At 33.2% G+C, this 16,882-nt stretch overlaps 1 protein-coding gene across 1 annotated transcript in view; it reads left to right on the top strand.

The window, feature by feature from the left end:
* PARP9 (poly(ADP-ribose) polymerase family member 9) overlaps positions 1-14,160 on the top strand; it is a 45,485-nt gene extending 31,325 nt beyond the window's left edge. Inside the window, exons 6-10 of the mRNA XM_074214660.1 lie at positions 1,889-1,979; positions 4,415-4,789; positions 7,104-7,219; positions 7,877-8,051; positions 12,859-14,160. Coding sequence (XP_074070761.1) covers positions 1,889-1,979; positions 4,415-4,789; positions 7,104-7,219; positions 7,877-8,051; positions 12,859-13,202 — 1,101 coding nt within the window. The 3' untranslated portion in view covers positions 13,203-14,160. The remainder of the gene's footprint in view (positions 1-1,888; positions 1,980-4,414; positions 4,790-7,103; positions 7,220-7,876; positions 8,052-12,858) is intronic.
* Positions 14,161-16,882: the final 2,722 nt, after the last annotated feature.

The raw sequence follows: 16,882 nt of genomic DNA, 5'->3' as shown, positions 1-16,882 counted from the left end.
GTTCCTTGCCCCTGTCTTAAAGCATTGCTTAGAGCAGTAAAAAGTTAAATGACTTGTCTAAGACATGCATGTGCAAAACCCACCAGATTTAGATTCAGAAGAAATTCATTCTAGTCTTTTGTTGATTACTGGCTAGCTATGTGATCTTGGCCATGTTCACCTCTATGTGGTCTTCAGTTTTCTTCTCTGCAAAATAGCTATATTAGAGAAGATGACCGTTAATGTCCATTTCTATTCTTGTTGATCATGGTTAGCACAGCTATTCTGCCTTCTCAGTTTCCATTACTAGCTCTTTTTGTCCTCACTTCTAAACTGAGAATATGCTTTCATATTTTCATATTGATTTTTTTTTTTGCCTCTTGCTCTTCTCTTTCAATATTGATTCCACCTCTCCGGGTTTCAACCGTGACTTTTGTATCAATAATTGCTAAATTTGTATTTCCTATCCTCTTTGCTAAACTGAGCTTCAATCCTATATTTTTTCAATTTTCTTTCTAAAAACTTTATTTTACTTTTAAATTTACAGGCATTAATTTTATCTTTTATTCTCCTTATTCCTCAGTTTAAAAGAAAAACAAAAAAACATAAGTCTTGTAACAAATATGCTTAAGCAAAACACATTAGCTATGTTCAGAAACATACCTTTCATTCTGTATCAGGTCCATTTCCTCTCTCTCAGGTGATAACATAGATTCATGCTCTGGAATCATAGATGGTTATTGTATTGGGACAAATATCTTAAGTTTTTCAAACTTACTTGTCTTTGTAATATTGTATTCATTCTATAAATGTTTCTCCTGGTTCTGCTAACTCCATTTCTGCATCAGTTCATAAGCTTTGAAACAAAAAGGTTTTCCCAAAGTTCTCTCAATCCATCCCCCCCTTTTTTAAATCATTTCTTATGGAACAATTGTATTATATTACATTTATATACCATAATTAGTTAGCCATTCCCCAATTGATGGGAACTCAGGTAACTTACATCTTTGCCATTAGAAACAAATTGCTACAATTATTTTATATATATATCCCAAATTGTTCTAATTATATTTGTGATATGGTACTATTTTTTTTTCATGATTTCCCCGAAGATTCTGGAAATTTCTTCCTCTAGGGGAAATGTAGTTTTTTCCTAGTTCTCTAAAGTAATGCTTTGGTAGCATGATTGTTATGGCATTGAATAAGAAAATTAATTTAGGCAATATTATAATTTTTTGTTTTTTTATTTTGATCTACCCACAAGCAATTAATTTTACTCTATTATTCAAGGGTATTTTTATTTTTCACAAAAAGTATTTTTGTTGTATTTATGTAGTAAAGTGGAATCTTGCTATGTTTTCTGATGTTTTGTGGCTAATTATCAAAAAATTTATATGAATTGATCTTATATCCTGCAATTTTGCTGAAGTTATTGTTTTAATTAATTTTAGTTGATTCTCTTGGGTTGTCCAAATAAACCATCAAGTAGTCTGCAAAAAGTGATAATTTAGTTCCCTTTTTAATCTTGCTTATTACTTCAATTTTTGTTCCTATTATGATAATTAGCATTTCTAGCATAATATCAAATAGCGCTGGTGAGAGTAGTTATCTCTGATTTTATTAAATAAGCCTCTTGTTTATTCCTATTATATATAGAACTAGCTCTTAGTTTTAGATAGATGTTACCATATTAAGTAAAGGTTCATTTATTACTATGCATTTTAGTTTTTTTAAAACAGAAATCAGTTAACCATATTAGGGCTCTACTTTTTCCTTTATAAAATGAATGGATAAGCTCTAAGGTCCCTTCCAATTCTAAATCTCCAATCTTAGGTGTGAACCACATAAGTTCATTTAACAATGGCTGTTGTGTTGATTGATAATTCCTTTCACTTATTGTTCCTTATAGGTTTTCAAAAATGAGTTGGCTAAGATGAAGACCAAAGAAATGGGACAAATGGCACCCACAATTAATAAAGAAATCAGTACAGCAAAAAGAGGTAATAGCAGACATTGCATACATTACTAAGGGAACAATCTTCTAAGAAAATCTAATGGGAAGGGACAAAGACATAGATAACATTGATGTGATGACTCATCCCTCCCAAATGTTCACCCATTCTACCATGAACTTAGCCCAATGCTTGATCTATTCAGTTCAACAAATATAAACACCAATGGCTGTTATGGAAGTGGCTGGGTTCTTGAGTATATAACTTAACTCACAAATAATCAAGAGAAGATTTCATTTATTTCCAAGGAAAGATTTTGCTCTTCAGCTATCATTACTAAGTCAACACTAAGTCAAAAATACTTACCTGGATTCTGTGAGATTTTACTAAGGCCTACTTCATCTCTCAAAACTTCAGTGATAATATTATGTCATAGATTTCTAAAGATACCTCATCCTCAACAATTGTATTGGTTTCATCTACAGGGCCTTTTTAGCAATTGGTAATGGAACCAAAATACAGTAACAACTACAATTTAAATAAACTTTAAAATTTGAAAAATGCTTTACATCCTAATAACAACCCTTTTAGGAAATTGCTATTATCCTTATTTAACAGATAAGAAAACTTAGGTTAAGAGACATTAATGGACTTCCCAAGTTCACATAGCTTATAAGTGTATGAAGTAGATTTCAAACTCAGGTCTTCATTCAAAATTTAACATCCTATCCACTCTATCCAAGCAACATTAGGGACATAAAAAAAAACCAGAATTATTACCTTTTCAGTTAAAATAAACAAAACAAAAAACAACTATTTGCATTAAGTTGCATAAAGCTAGTTAATACTGCTTCATCAAAGACAATAATAATAGTCATGGAAATGGTGGAGATCACCAAAGTAAAGCATGAGAGACAGAGGCAGTTAAAGATAAATGGGGTAGGGGGGAGTGAGGGATGGGGGAGTAAGAGAGAAGCAGAAGTGGCAGGAGAGAGGAAGGGATGTGGGAAAAGCTAGAGAGAGAAAGAGGCACAGACAGAAAGAGGGAAGAAGGGATGGATTGGGAGAGAGACATACAAAGAGACATAGACACATACATGACAGCATGTGGGACAGATGGAGCACACACACATTTAAAGAGCAGGAATAAAATGGAGTCAACAAAGTCAGGAAACACATGTAGGAAAACAAAGAAATTGCAGGTCATGGGAGTTAAGGAATGAGGACAGAGCAAAGATCACTGGTCATGCAGAGGTCTGTAGTGACTTTGAAGACAGCTATTTCAGTAGAATGGTGGCAGCAGAAGCCAGATCAGGGAGTTGATTAGTGGATGGTGAGAAAGTTGGAGCAAACAGAATAAACTCTTCCTTCTAGTAAGTTAGATGATGAAGGGGGAAGCAAGAGAAATTTGTTTGAGGGCTCATCTCAGAATAGGGTAACTAGGCTATCATGAAGGACCCAGGTAAAAGAATGCAGATATATGAGACAGGCAACAAGGTTAAGGAAGAGACTAAATAGAATGACATCATCATCGGCATGTAGGAAAGCAAATAGCTTTAGTAGAAATGAATATCTTTTCCTTTGAGACCAGAGGAAAGGAAAAGAGGAATGTTTTGGTGGGGCTGGCAGGGGGTGACTCCATTTTAAAAAATTTAAATTCATTGTTGTTTATTTTTATATAGGGATAGTTTTCAACATTCATTTTTATAAAATTTTCTCAATCCTTCCCTTCCTTCCCCCCTCCCCAATCTATCTGATATAGATTATATGTATAAAACTATATTAAAACATATTTCCATATTGGTCATATTGTGAAAGAAGAATTAGAGCAGAAGGGAAAAACCATGGTAAGGAAAAAATAAAAAAACACAAAGTGAAAATAATATGCTTTATTTGAAATACAAAGCAAAGCATATTATTTTGACTTTTTTAATGTTTTGTGTGGATGTGGGTGGCATTTTTCATCACCTTGTCTTTTAAAATTGTCTTTGATGGGGCAACTAGGTGACTCAGTGAATTCAGTACTAGCCCTGTTCTCTATTTCTTATTTGGTTATAATTCTTCTCTTCTCCAAAGACCTGACAGACCTGGTATCATCCATTTTATATCTAAATTCTGACTGGAATCAGGAGAACCTGAGTTCAAATGTGACCTCAAACACAATAATTGCCTAGCTGTGTGAACTTGGGCAAGTCATTTAACCACATTGTCCTAAATAAATAAAATTTTAAAAAATTTAATCAAATAGTGAGTTCTTATACTAAAAACTGGTCTTTGAGTTTATCTAACAATAAATTGCTATGATTTTTCACTGTTGTGTCTTGTTACTTAATCTGTTCCACTGATTCACTACTCTATTTCTTAGACAATACCAAATAGATTTGATGATTGTCATTTTATAATATACTTTTGGAACTGGTATGAACTCCATTTTTAAAAAGCCCATTTTGCCTTATTATTTCTGTTTATGATGGTCTTTTCAGTTATGCAGTGGCTCAGAGATGATCAAACAGAAGCTGGGCTCAAAGAAGCCAAAAAACCTTCAATCTATCTCAAAGGAAATAATGAGGAACAACTTGTTGCCGCTAAAAAGTGGATTATCAATTTATTGCAGTCCCAGGAGTATCATTTTATTGAAAACAATCATATCTTCTACTTTGGCAAAGAGGAGCACGACCAGCTGTTTCATCTAAAGAACAACTTTGAGGTTTCCATCTCAGAGAATATCAGCCCTGGGAAGGCAACTTTAGAGATTAGAGGAAGACTGAACAGTATTATTCCTGTGATTCTGCATATTGAAAATCTGCTGGGGGATGTGCAGATAGACTTTGCGAACAAAAACTTCAGTAGGTTAACAAGTAAGTGCCTTTGAATGATAATTCAAAGTCCATGAGAAAAATCACTTTGTATTACTTCTTTCAGCACTTGTATGTTGACCAGAAGACTTAACATTTTTTTATTTTTCTTAGTTTTTAAAATTTAAATTGATCAGTTTTTTTATGCTAAATTTAAATGCTAAAATTTAAAATTAGAATGTTAACTTCAGTTTTAAGATTTGTGCTTTTGAATCATTTCTAAGAGCTGCAGTACTTCTCTCTACTTTTTTACTTATAATAATATTAGTCAAGATGGAGCTTTAAGGTTTACATATATATATATGATCCCCACAACAGACCCATTAGGTATTGCTCCCATTTTACAAATGAAGGACCTCAGTTAGCTACTAGCTTGCCCAGGGTCATATATAGATCTTAGGCCACTGAGTTGTACAGTGGATAGAGTTCTGATCTTTATATCAAGAAGAATAGCAAGTCATTTAACCTTTCTCATCATCAGTAAAATGGGAGGATTAATAGCACCTTACTCAGGGTTGTTGTAAGGAATGAATGAAATTTAAATAGTAAAGTACTTTGCAGCCACAGAGTCCTATTTAGATATAGCTATTATCTTTGTTGTTGTTATTATTATTATTATTATTATTGTTATTCTATCTAGGATCCAAACCTAGTCTTCCTACTTTCAAATCTAACATACTATCATCTAGAGCATTAGTATCAAACTCAAATAGAAATAGATCTCTCTGGGTCCTAATATTGACTTAGAAAACCACAAATTATAATTTTCTATGTTTACATTTTTATTTATTATGTTAAATATTTCCTAATATTTAACCTGATTCAGGTTACACTCAGGAATTGGTGAGGGTTTGATTCCTCTGTTCTAGATCATCTTGTCCAGAAATAAAAGAACCTACAATCCTGGAAATGGAAACAAGTCTCTTATTTACTTGTGTTTATTTATTTGTGCTTACTAATTCTTAATTTCAGTCTTGTAGTAATGATAGGCTCGTAGTTCTAGATTTGCAAAGGTCATAAGAGATTATCTGGTCCAAATACCCTTTATTTACATATAAGGAACTGCTGAAATCCAGAGAGGCAAATGACTTTTCTAAGGTTATTCAGGTAATTAAGGGATAGAGCTTGAATTTGAACTCAGGTCTCATGACTTAAATTTTACTACTCTAAGTTCAGTATCCTTTCTTTGCCTCCTTACTATCTCTTCTCCAGGATTTGTGGCTGGGCTATTAGGTTCATACTTAAAGAAAGCTGCTTGCTAGGGGGCAGCTAGGTGTACAGTGTATAAAGTACAGCCTTAGAATCTGAAGGACCTTAGTTCAAATCCAGCCTCAGACTTAATAATTACTTAGCTGCCTGACCTTGGGCAAGTCATTTAATCCAATTGCCTTGCAAAAAAACCCAAACAAACAAACAAAAAAAAGAAATGCTTGCTTCATCTAAGACCTGAATTCTAGCAACACCAAATCCCATAGAAGAGGTCATTACTCTTTCTATGTCAATTCCTAAAATGGTATAGGAACTACTCATTCATAAATCAAATTCATATCACAGAATTGGAATGTCATGAAATTACTTAAAAGTTAATTAAAGAGGCAGCTAGGTGGCATGGTGGATAGAGCACTGGCCTTGGAGTCAGAAAGATCTGAGTTCAAATCTAGCCTCAGACACTTCTTACCTAGCCATGTGACCTTGGGCAAATCACTAAACCCAGTTGCCTTGCCAAAAAAAAAAAAGGTAATGAAAGTTCTGGGGTCAAGGAAAGGAGCAGTTTAATTTAACACACCCCAGTGCTAGATGACTGCACTCGATGACTGCACTACCACTCAGATGTTAAGTAGTTCATGTAAACAGCAATTCTGTCCATGGTTGTTGACAGACCTGGTGGGCTGCAAGAAATCATACTTTAAGAACAATTTCTTATGATCTACATCTTGACTGGTTAAGTACTTTCATATTTGCTCTGTTTCCCACCAAGCATCCATTTTAATTGTTCTCTATATTCCTTAATGCTGCATTCATTACATTCATTTACAATTTTTTTAACTATTCCCCCTCTTCTTTATTTCTAGCTTTTTGCTAACGGCAAAAAGTGCTATTTTGAATATTTTGGTTCTTTTCCTTTTATTTTTGATTGCACTGCTTTTCTCACTATCCCATACTACTTTTCAAGACATGTAACTTGATACCCATTTTAAATAGGGGGAATGGTTCAATTTGGGCTTTGGTTGATTTAAACCAGTAAGATCTGGATTTTGAGTGTTTAATCTTTTCATAGAACAGTCAATATTTCAAATATTGTTTTTCTTCCATCTAGTATGCCCATTTTATATCCACTCACAAGGAAATTTGACTAGACTGGAATTTTCAAAGAATAAAGAACTCCAGGAAAAGAAGAAAGCATTTGAAAAAGTGGGTTTGGAAGTGCAAAAGGTAACAACCATAACTCAAGTGAAGGGGATATCAAGAAGGTTCTCACTAATCACATTCATTTGATTTAATTCACTTACTTTTTTTTATTTAAGCTTAGCTCCTAATGCCAATAGTAAAATTATTCACTTAGGAGGGGATTAGAGAGCTAAACTGTGTGCATGTGTGTATGTATATGTTTATGTGTTAGGGTAGAGAATAGGTTGGAGCAGGGGTAAAGCAAATGGGAATCTCAAAGGACAAGGAGTGGAACCAAGCAGAAGTGATCTGGCCTAGTGTCTTTGTTCATTTCAGTGAATGGAAATGAGCTAGAGGTTGATGGTGAGAGTAGGAGAAGGACTTTAAGGCTTCAATAATTTAATTCGACAAGCATTTATGAAATACCTACCATAGGTGAGGAACTGTACTAAGTACTTAGGAAGCAGGGAAAAAATAATAGTTGCTGTCTGTCCTCCAGGAACTCTTGGAAGCTAGGCTAAGAATTGATTACTGACCAAAGGACCAATCTGACATTAATTTGACATTTAATGCAACTGGAGTGAAAAAAAAAAACCCCTGCCTGGTAGTCTTTTTTTTTTTTTGAGGGATTCAGGATAAAACCTGCAACCATGCTGACCACTCATCCCTTCAGTCAGTTTGTTTCATTTCTTTGGCTAACAGGTTGAGTCAATCGACAATCCCCATCTTTGGGTTACTTTTGACGAGAGGAAGAAGATGATTGAGAGTAAAAAAGGAAATGGGAGCCAGAGTCTCATGCTATACCAGGAAGTTCCACAACAGTTCTGCAACTTTGTAGTCCGAACTGGCTTCCAAAGGATATATTCCTTGCCTCCTGGTAGGTCTCACTCCTTTTTGTGATGCTATTCCTGCCCATTGGGGGAACTGGCAAGCTAGAGGGATCTCAGCAATTACTTAGACATTGATCTCCTTGTATAGGGTTCCTTTGATCCTGTTGCAGCAAAAGGACTTTGGAGGATAGGATGCAAAATCACTTAGCAAATTATTGTACCAACATTTTCTTTTAATATCTTTTTTTTTTTGCTAATAGCTTCTCAAAATTTTAATTTCATTTGCTTTCTTTCTTGTGTGTGTGTGTGTGTGTGTGTGTGTGTGTGTGTGTGTGCATGCTTAGAATATAAATAAGGTCTTCTGTACATTGACTCTTTTTCCCCTCTCTGTCTCCAAGTAGAATGCCTACTTTTCACAGCAACTAGAGAAGAATAAAATTAAGCTACTTGGGACAGTTTCTATTCCTCCAAAGGGAGGTTTTTTTAAGTTTATCATCCTAATTATAACAATAGTTAACTTATTAAATATGCAGTTTTTAATTCCAAATTCTCTCCCTCTTCCACCTATTGAGAAAGCAAGAAAAACAAAACTTATTAAAAATATGTAGTTAAACTTTGTGAATTACTTGTCATGAGTAACTGTCGCATGTTATAACTGTTTGCATGCACCCAATTTCATAATTTTGAAAAAAATTACATTTAAGGTATCTGTTTGCAGGTCAGAAAATAAGAAAAAGTAATTGTGTAATATTCTGATAGGTACCAAAAATGCAAATAAAATTGATAAAATCTGAAAAAAATTTCAGACAAGAGAAACAAATTCCTACATGATCCATGCTATCCTTTTTCCCTGCCCCAATTTACTTCAATATTCTCCTGAGTCCATCACTGCTCTCTCTCAAGGTGGTAAACATGTTAATAATACTGCCTAAACCTTTCAAAATTCATTGTTTCCCTATTGTCATTACAATATAGTCATTGTATAAATTGTTCTTCACGATTCTCCTCACTTCATGCTGCATCTTTCCATTCAAGTCTTTCTAGGTTTCTCTGAAATTATTCTTTCATCATTTCTCACAGCACAATATTATTGCTTCACATTGATATACCATTGTGCAACCATTTCCCAGATAACAGGCATCCCCTCAGTTTCCAGTTCTTTGCCACATTATGAAAAGAGTGGCTATAGATATTTTTATACATGTTAATCTTTTTCTTATTTCTTTATTCACCTTGAGGTTTAGATCTAATAGCAAAATTGGTAAGTCAAAATAAAAGTATAGTTTAAGAGCTTTGGGGGCATAGTCCCAAATGTCCAGAATAATGACCATTTCACAGTTCCAGGGATAGTACATTAATGTATGTTTCCTAGAACTCCCAGTGGGCTTGTTTCTTTTGTTAACTTTTCCAGTCTGATGGGTGTGAGGACCTGAGGGTTGTTTTAATTTGCATTTCTCTAGTTAATCAGTGATTTGAAACATTTTTCCTATGACAATTGATATTTCTTCTTCTTAAAATTGCCTATTCATCTTATTTCCATTTATCAGAGAATGGCTCTTATTCTTATAATTAGAATCAATTTGTGATAAATCTTAGAAACAACTTTATCAGAGAAATTTGCTACAAAGATTCATATCTCCTCCCAATTTTTTCCTCTTCTAACTTTAGCTTGCACTAGCTTTGTTTGTGTAAATTTTTTTTTAATTTTTGGTATTCAAAAATAGCCCATTTTATTTCTTCTGAAACTTTCTACCTTATTTTTTTGGTCATAAACTCTTCCTCTGTGCATAGATCTGAAAGTAATTTCTTCCATGTTTTTCTAATTTGTTTATGTTGCCCTTCATATCTAAATCATGTACCCATTTGGAGTTTGTCTTGGGATATGGTATGAAATATTTTTTCTTCATATCTACTTTCTGTTAGATCACTTTTCAATTTTCCCAGGAGTTTTTTTTTTTTAGTTTTTTGCTAGGCAATGGGGTTAAGTGGCTTGCCCAAGGCCACACAGCTAGGTAATTATTAAGCGTCTGAGACGGGATTTGAACCCAGGTACTCCTGACTCCAGGGCCGGTGCTTTATCCACTGCGCCACCTAGCCACCCCCTTTCCCAGGAGTTTTTATAGATTAACTGGGATCGGGGAGGCTAGGTGGCGCAGTGGATAAAGCACCGTCCCTGGAGTCAGGAGTACCTGAGTTCAAATCCGGTCTCAGATGCTTAATAATTACCTAGCTGTGTGGCCTTGGGCAAGCCACTTAACCCCATTTGCCTTGCAAAAAAAAAAAAGATTAACTGGGATCTTTGAATTCATTAAGCAACCGTGCTCAATTACTTTTGTATATTTTGTACCTTATCTGTTCTACTGATCAACCTCTTTATTTTTCACCTTGTATCAAAATGTTTTGATCATTATAGTTTTATAGTACATTTTGAGATCTAGTACAGTAATTCTCTTGATATTCTTGACCTTTTGTTCTTCTAGATGAATTTTATTTAGCTGATGAATTCTTTCTAGCTCTGTATTCTTTGATAGATTGATGAATAATCACTAAATATGTAAATCAATTTTGGTGGTCTTGTCATTTTTATTATATTGACTTCGTTGACCCATAAGCAATTACTATTTCTCTAATTATTTGGATATGCTTTTATTTATGTAAAGAGAACTTTGTAATTATGTTCATATAGTTTCTGAGTGTGTTTTGACTTATAGTCTCAAGTATTTTATTCAGTTTATATTATTATTTTTATTCAGTTTATTTTAAAGGGAATTTCTCTTTCTATCTCTTCCTCCTGGATATTTTTTTAATAGAAATGCTGATGATTTGTGTGAGTTTATTATATATTTTGCAACTTTACTGAAGTTATTAATTGTTTCTTATTGATTACCAGTGTTTTTTAAACAGGAATGGGTGTTGGAATTTGTTTAAAGCCTTTTCTGTGTCTATTGATGTAATCATGATTTTGTTGTTTTTGTTATTAATGTGATCAATTATGTTTATAGTTTCCCAATAATTAACTAACTATGTATTTCTGGAATAAAATCTTTATCATAGGTTTTTTTGGTCTCCTTACCAATGTTTTATTCAAAAATTTTTGCTTTGATATTCCTTAGAGGTGATGACATATAGTCTCTCCTTTTGACTCTTCCCTAATTTAGATGTTTAGACTATATTCGTATCATAAAAGAAATTTGGCAGGACTCCTTCTTTGCCTACTTTTTAAAAAAGAGTTTACATAGTATTGCAATTTATTGTTCTTTAAATGTTTGACAGAATTCACTGATAAATCCATCTAGTCCTGTTTTATTTTCCCTTGGGAAATTCATTGATGTCTTATTCAATTTTTGTCTTTAAAGGTTATTTAGATCCTCTATTTCCTGTTCTATAATCTGAACAATTTATATTTTTGTAAATATTCATTCATTTTATTTAGCTTGTAAGTTTTATTGAATATAATTGGTCAAAATTCTTCAAATAATTTCTTTATTTCTTCTTCCTTGCTTATGAATATACCTTTTGTATTTTTGAGAATAGCAATTTAGTTTTCCCCTTTCTTTTTTTAAAATTGTTAGCTAATGGCTTATCTATTTTATTGACTTTTTTTTTAAAAGTTCTAGTTTCATTTCAGTGTTTTGGTGAATTTTTTCAATTTTATTAATCTCTCCTTTGATTTTTCAAGATTGCTATTTTGGTATTTAATTTGTTGTTGTTGTTGATTTCTAATTGCATTCCTAATTTGTTGACTCACTCTTTCTGTTTTTATGAAAATGCTTAGAGATATAAAGTCCCCCCAACTCCTGTTTTGGCCATATCCACAAAATTTTGGCATATTTTCCTCATTTTTGCCATTTATTTTTAATGAAATTATTGATTATTACATTGATTTCCTTAGAATCACATAACTAGTAAACTTCAGAGGAAGGATTTTAACTCAGATCTTCCTCATCCAAGTCCAGCACTCTATCAACTGTATCACTTAAGTTTTCTAAGTCTCAACTTCCTCATTTGTCAAATAAGCAAAATAATAACATCTGCCTTGCTGGCACAAGGTAAAGATCAAATGAGATCATGCATATAAAGTGCTTTCCAAACCTTGCTCAATTATCTACTTAGGAATCCAATACCTTCCACCACCTTAATAATAATAATAACCTACTAGTAACAGGTTACCTTTATCTGAATAAAACTTTTTATCTTGAATCCCATTCTTTTTTGTCTCTCTTATCAACTTCTTCCACCCCCACTTTTTGTACCTAATCTAGGTTCAAAATCTTGATTCTATCTATTTACTAACTATGTAATCTAGTCACTGGATCCAGAAGACTCCAGAGGATAAAGTGAGGTTGGTGATTTTTGCACAGTGCCCCCTCATCTACATCCAATTTACTTACATGTCATGATATCACCCCCTCTTATGTCTTCATCTTTAAGAACAAAGGACAAACAACAACAATAGAAAGTGACTTGCCTCTCTCTGAAGCTCAGTTTCCTCACCATTACAATGATAGAGTAGATGACATTTAAGTTCTCTTGATGGGAATTAATGAATTAACTTATAATATTACCAGGGAAGTAAAAATTGGCCCATTTACCAAGTGATTCATATCAAACATTAACAAGTTAAATTGTACTTTTTTTGATTATCTGTGTCAGATTTCATGTTGCTCTGGTTTATTTTGAGGGAGTGTGTTTGACTAAAGCTAGAAAGAGTCAAAGATGGGGAGAAGGAAATTGTTGGATTACTGGTATTGACATATATCTAATATTCAAATAAGAAATGTGTTTTTTCAGCTGCAACTCACCTTCCCAGCTCTCACTGTTTTTTGTTTTTGTTTATTTGTTTTCTTCCATTAGATCTCCAATATGGTGATGGTATCTACTTCAGAAGGAACCTCAAAAACTTGGTAGACAATCTCAGAAGGAACTCTGACTCTGACTGCTTGATCTGTGTGTTTGAGGCTGAAGTGGTCGTAGGTTCCTTCTGTAAGGGCAATCCATCCTACATTTCTCCTCCATTAGATTCAAGAACCATGGATACTTATGACAGCGTTGTTGACAATATCAAGAACCCAGAAACTTTTGTCATTTTTGACAGCACACAGGCTAGGCCACAGTTTTTGTGGACCTGTGTGTTGAAAAAAAATGACTTCTCCCAAATGGAGATCAAGAATAAGGTTACTCAAGGAACACTTCTTTGAGTGATATCATGCTATTATTATCAATTTCCTGATCTATAAAATTGGAGATCTATAAAACTCAGTGCATCCTACTTTATAGGCTGTTGGTGAGGCAAAAAGGAAATAATATGTAAAGTTATTTGCAAACTTTTTAGTACTACGTTATTGTCAGCTATTATTATAAATATTTAGTTTTACCTTATTTGTTCATTTAAAATATATTACAGGGGGCAACTAGGTGGCACAGTGGACAGAGCACCAGTCCTGGAGTCAGGAGCATCTGACCTCAGACACTTAATAATTGCCTAGCTGTGTGACCTTGGATAAGTCAATTAACCCCATTGCCTTAAAGAAAATTAAAAAAAAATAAAATAAAATATATTACAATATATGATGAGGTTTCTCTAATTCCATTTTCACTCTACTGCTATCATTTGAAAGTTTTTAATTGAATAGTGCCTCTCTCTTCTAATATTTTGATGTCTCACATTTCTTAAATTGTAGTTTATTATATATTCTTTGTTCTAATTCTGAGTTATCTAATGTTTAATTTGAGAATTGGCAATGGGGGGCAGTTCAGTGGAACAGTGTATAGAGCACCAGCCTTAGAGTCAGGATGATCTGAGTTCAAATCCAGAGTCAGACACTTAATAATTACCTAGCTGTGTGACCTTGGGCAAGTCATTTAACCTCATTGACTTGTGAAAATAAAAAAGTGAAAGAATTGGCAATACAAGTTTCACTTTGACTTTTTTCTCTTTTGTAATTCCCCCATATTATTCATGTCTTACTATTCTATGTGTATTTTATCACTTTTTAACTTTATGAAATAAGTCATTTGTTATTTTAATATGGCAATTAAATAAAATCTAGTAAAATTAATTTTAAGTAATAAGGTTTTCCTTACATTACTGATTCAACCAAACCAATATATGCTGATTGTTTCTTCAATTATATAAATTTTCCCCCTTTCTTACATATATTTATAGTTTATAGTTTTTTTTTTAGCTAAGTCTCATGGTTTTCTAGTTAGGTTAATTCCACAGTATTTTTGTCATGTTTATAGAAGGAAATTTTTACCCATTTTTTTTGGTTAATGATAGCTAGGAATGTTGATTTTTGTGTGTGATATAATCTTGTATCATTTTATCTTTCTGAAACCAATATCTCAATATTTTTGTTGAATCCTCAATTAATATTTTTGTTGAATTATCTAAACAATCATGTCAGCTTCATATGTAACTTATTACTTTTTTGCTTATATGCATATTTTTATTTCTTTCTTTGTGTGCCTTATTACTATAACTACCATTCCTAAAAGTATTTCAGTAATGATGAAAAGAGTAAATAGCACAGCTTTTCTGCTGTTCTTAGTGGAAAAGACTTTTGATGTTTTTTCACTGTAACTGTCATACCATTGCTCCAGGAATTCTGGGTTTACATGACCTTGGATTTTTATCCCTTAAAGACTGGGACACTCCTTTATATTTTTTCATTCCATTCATAGTTAATCCAAGAAAATCTTTTAATTAAAGCTCAGATATGGTTTTGCCTAAGTTTCTTCAAATATATGTAATAGGATTCTCAATTCCACATAGGTATTTTAATCTATAACATTAATATTGGGCATGGGACAGTCTTTGTTTTCCTCCTTCACAGAAAATGTCTAAGCCTTAAAGGATTTAATGGTACCTATGAACAAATACCAAAATACTCAATAATTCATTAGATTCTTTCAACTTCTCCTTCCCCAGCCCATCACTACTAATACCAACCAAAGTTAAGGATACTAAGAATGTTCCTAATAATCTTTATGTACCTTTCCTTTGCACTGTGTGAGCAACTATAGAGATTTCAGGTTGGGTTAGCTAAATGAAAATATGTCCTTCATGACATAGCTTTAGTCTTGTAGCTACAAAGAAGACTTCTTTCTTCTCCAGAATTTATACTGTAGAAGAATTCTCCTTCTAGTGGAGGGAAGTGTGGGTAAAGGACTTCTACATCCAGAGGAAAGAACTGATAAATAGATTAATTTTACAATGTATACATATATATACAATTTGTATGTAAAGATAGTCATTTCTAGGGGGGGGAATAGAAAAATAGAAATTTATATGATAATTTTATTACATTTAAAAGAAATAGCAAATTGTATATAATAGTTTTGCAGTTTCATGTGCAACCATCATTTTTATTATACCATGTTATGTAAATGCTTGTTTTATTGCATGGGTTAAAAATAAAATACATTTTTAAGAGGACAATAGTGTGGGCAAAGTAATACTCTCTTACTGAACTCCTCCCACACTGAATAAATAAGCACCTGTCTTTTTATATAGCATCGCCAAGGCATATTTCCTTTATTGATTAATATGCAACATTTGAGAGAGATCCACCATAAATTCCAGTCTAATTTAAATGCTAAAATCTTTCAAAAATTGGAACAAAGTAAAACTTTTTATAATCTTGGAACAACAATAAAATGATGGGAGGAGTGGAATCAAACTATGGAAGAGTGATACATAGAATTTGGGGAAATTAATGAATCAAAAGTTCTGTTTCTAAAATCACTGGATGGATAATCTAAGGCAAACTGCAGAATAGTGATATTCCTCCAGAGTATTCAGGGAAAATATTAATAGATAATGGATTATTTAAAAAATTACACAAGTAAATAGAATGAGTTTTTCATTGTTGCACCTAGAGGTAGCAAAATCTCCATCAGTTACTTCAGGTTATTAATAATTAGTATAAGTTTTTTACAATAATGGTAAGTTCTCTAGAAGTACAACAGTAAGAAAGGCCAAGTACCCTGATTTCATATTCCTCAATTGTATGTGGGAGGTATTGTGTGTGTGTGTGGCAGGGGGGATGTTTAGTGTGTTTTAGGAGCACAAGAAATCCTGGACATGAAGATCTATAACCCATGAGTATGACATTCACATTCCTAGTAACGCACAGGTCAAAGATGACAATGCATATTTCACATTTTTGGGAGGGATTAATCATGTTAGTTCCTAGGAGGAGGTAGTAATGACCAAGTAAATCCCCAAGAACTAACATAATGACAAAGATAATCATGTGAATATTTTCTACCCTCCAAGCTTCCTGAGAGCTAGCTTGAATAGCATTTCCTGCTGGTTTGAAGTCATCATGATTATCTCAAAAGATGTCAGGAGATTCAGGACATAGGGAGAGCATTACTATTCTATTAAGTCATAGATGCCCCATTACTAACTAGTACATCTAGTCCATAGAATGTGTTTAATGTTCAGGAATATGGAGTAAAGCAGGATTCTCTAATTCTCTTCTGCAAGAACTGAAGCCTTAAAACCCCAGAAGCTGGTCAAAGATAGGTCTTTAACAATTGGTGAATGAAAGTGATAAAAGGTGTTATCAGTCCAAGAACTCAAAGGTCTTTGGGGCCAAACTCATGGAATGATGATAGGCTAGATGACTTCTCAAGAATAGGAAGAGGTCTACAGTTTAAGATGAGGATCCATGATGTATAGACTCAGAAAGGATACAATAAAGTCTTAACAGCATTAACTTATGTTATTTAACATTTTAAGTTTTGTGAAACACTTTAGAAATATCTCATTTTGTCCACAAAACTCTGGGAAGGAGGTACTTTAAAAATATTTTTTTGAAAGGCAGTGGGGTTAAGTGACTCACCCAAAGGCACACAGTTAATTATTAAG

This window comes from Macrotis lagotis, chromosome 1, assembly GCF_037893015.1.
Source record: "Macrotis lagotis isolate mMagLag1 chromosome 1, bilby.v1.9.chrom.fasta, whole genome shotgun sequence".
In the NCBI taxonomy this organism is placed as follows: Eukaryota; Metazoa; Chordata; class Mammalia; order Peramelemorphia; family Peramelidae; genus Macrotis; species Macrotis lagotis.
Note: the sequence above shows the minus strand (reverse complement) of the source record. Positions and strands in the feature narration are given on the sequence as shown.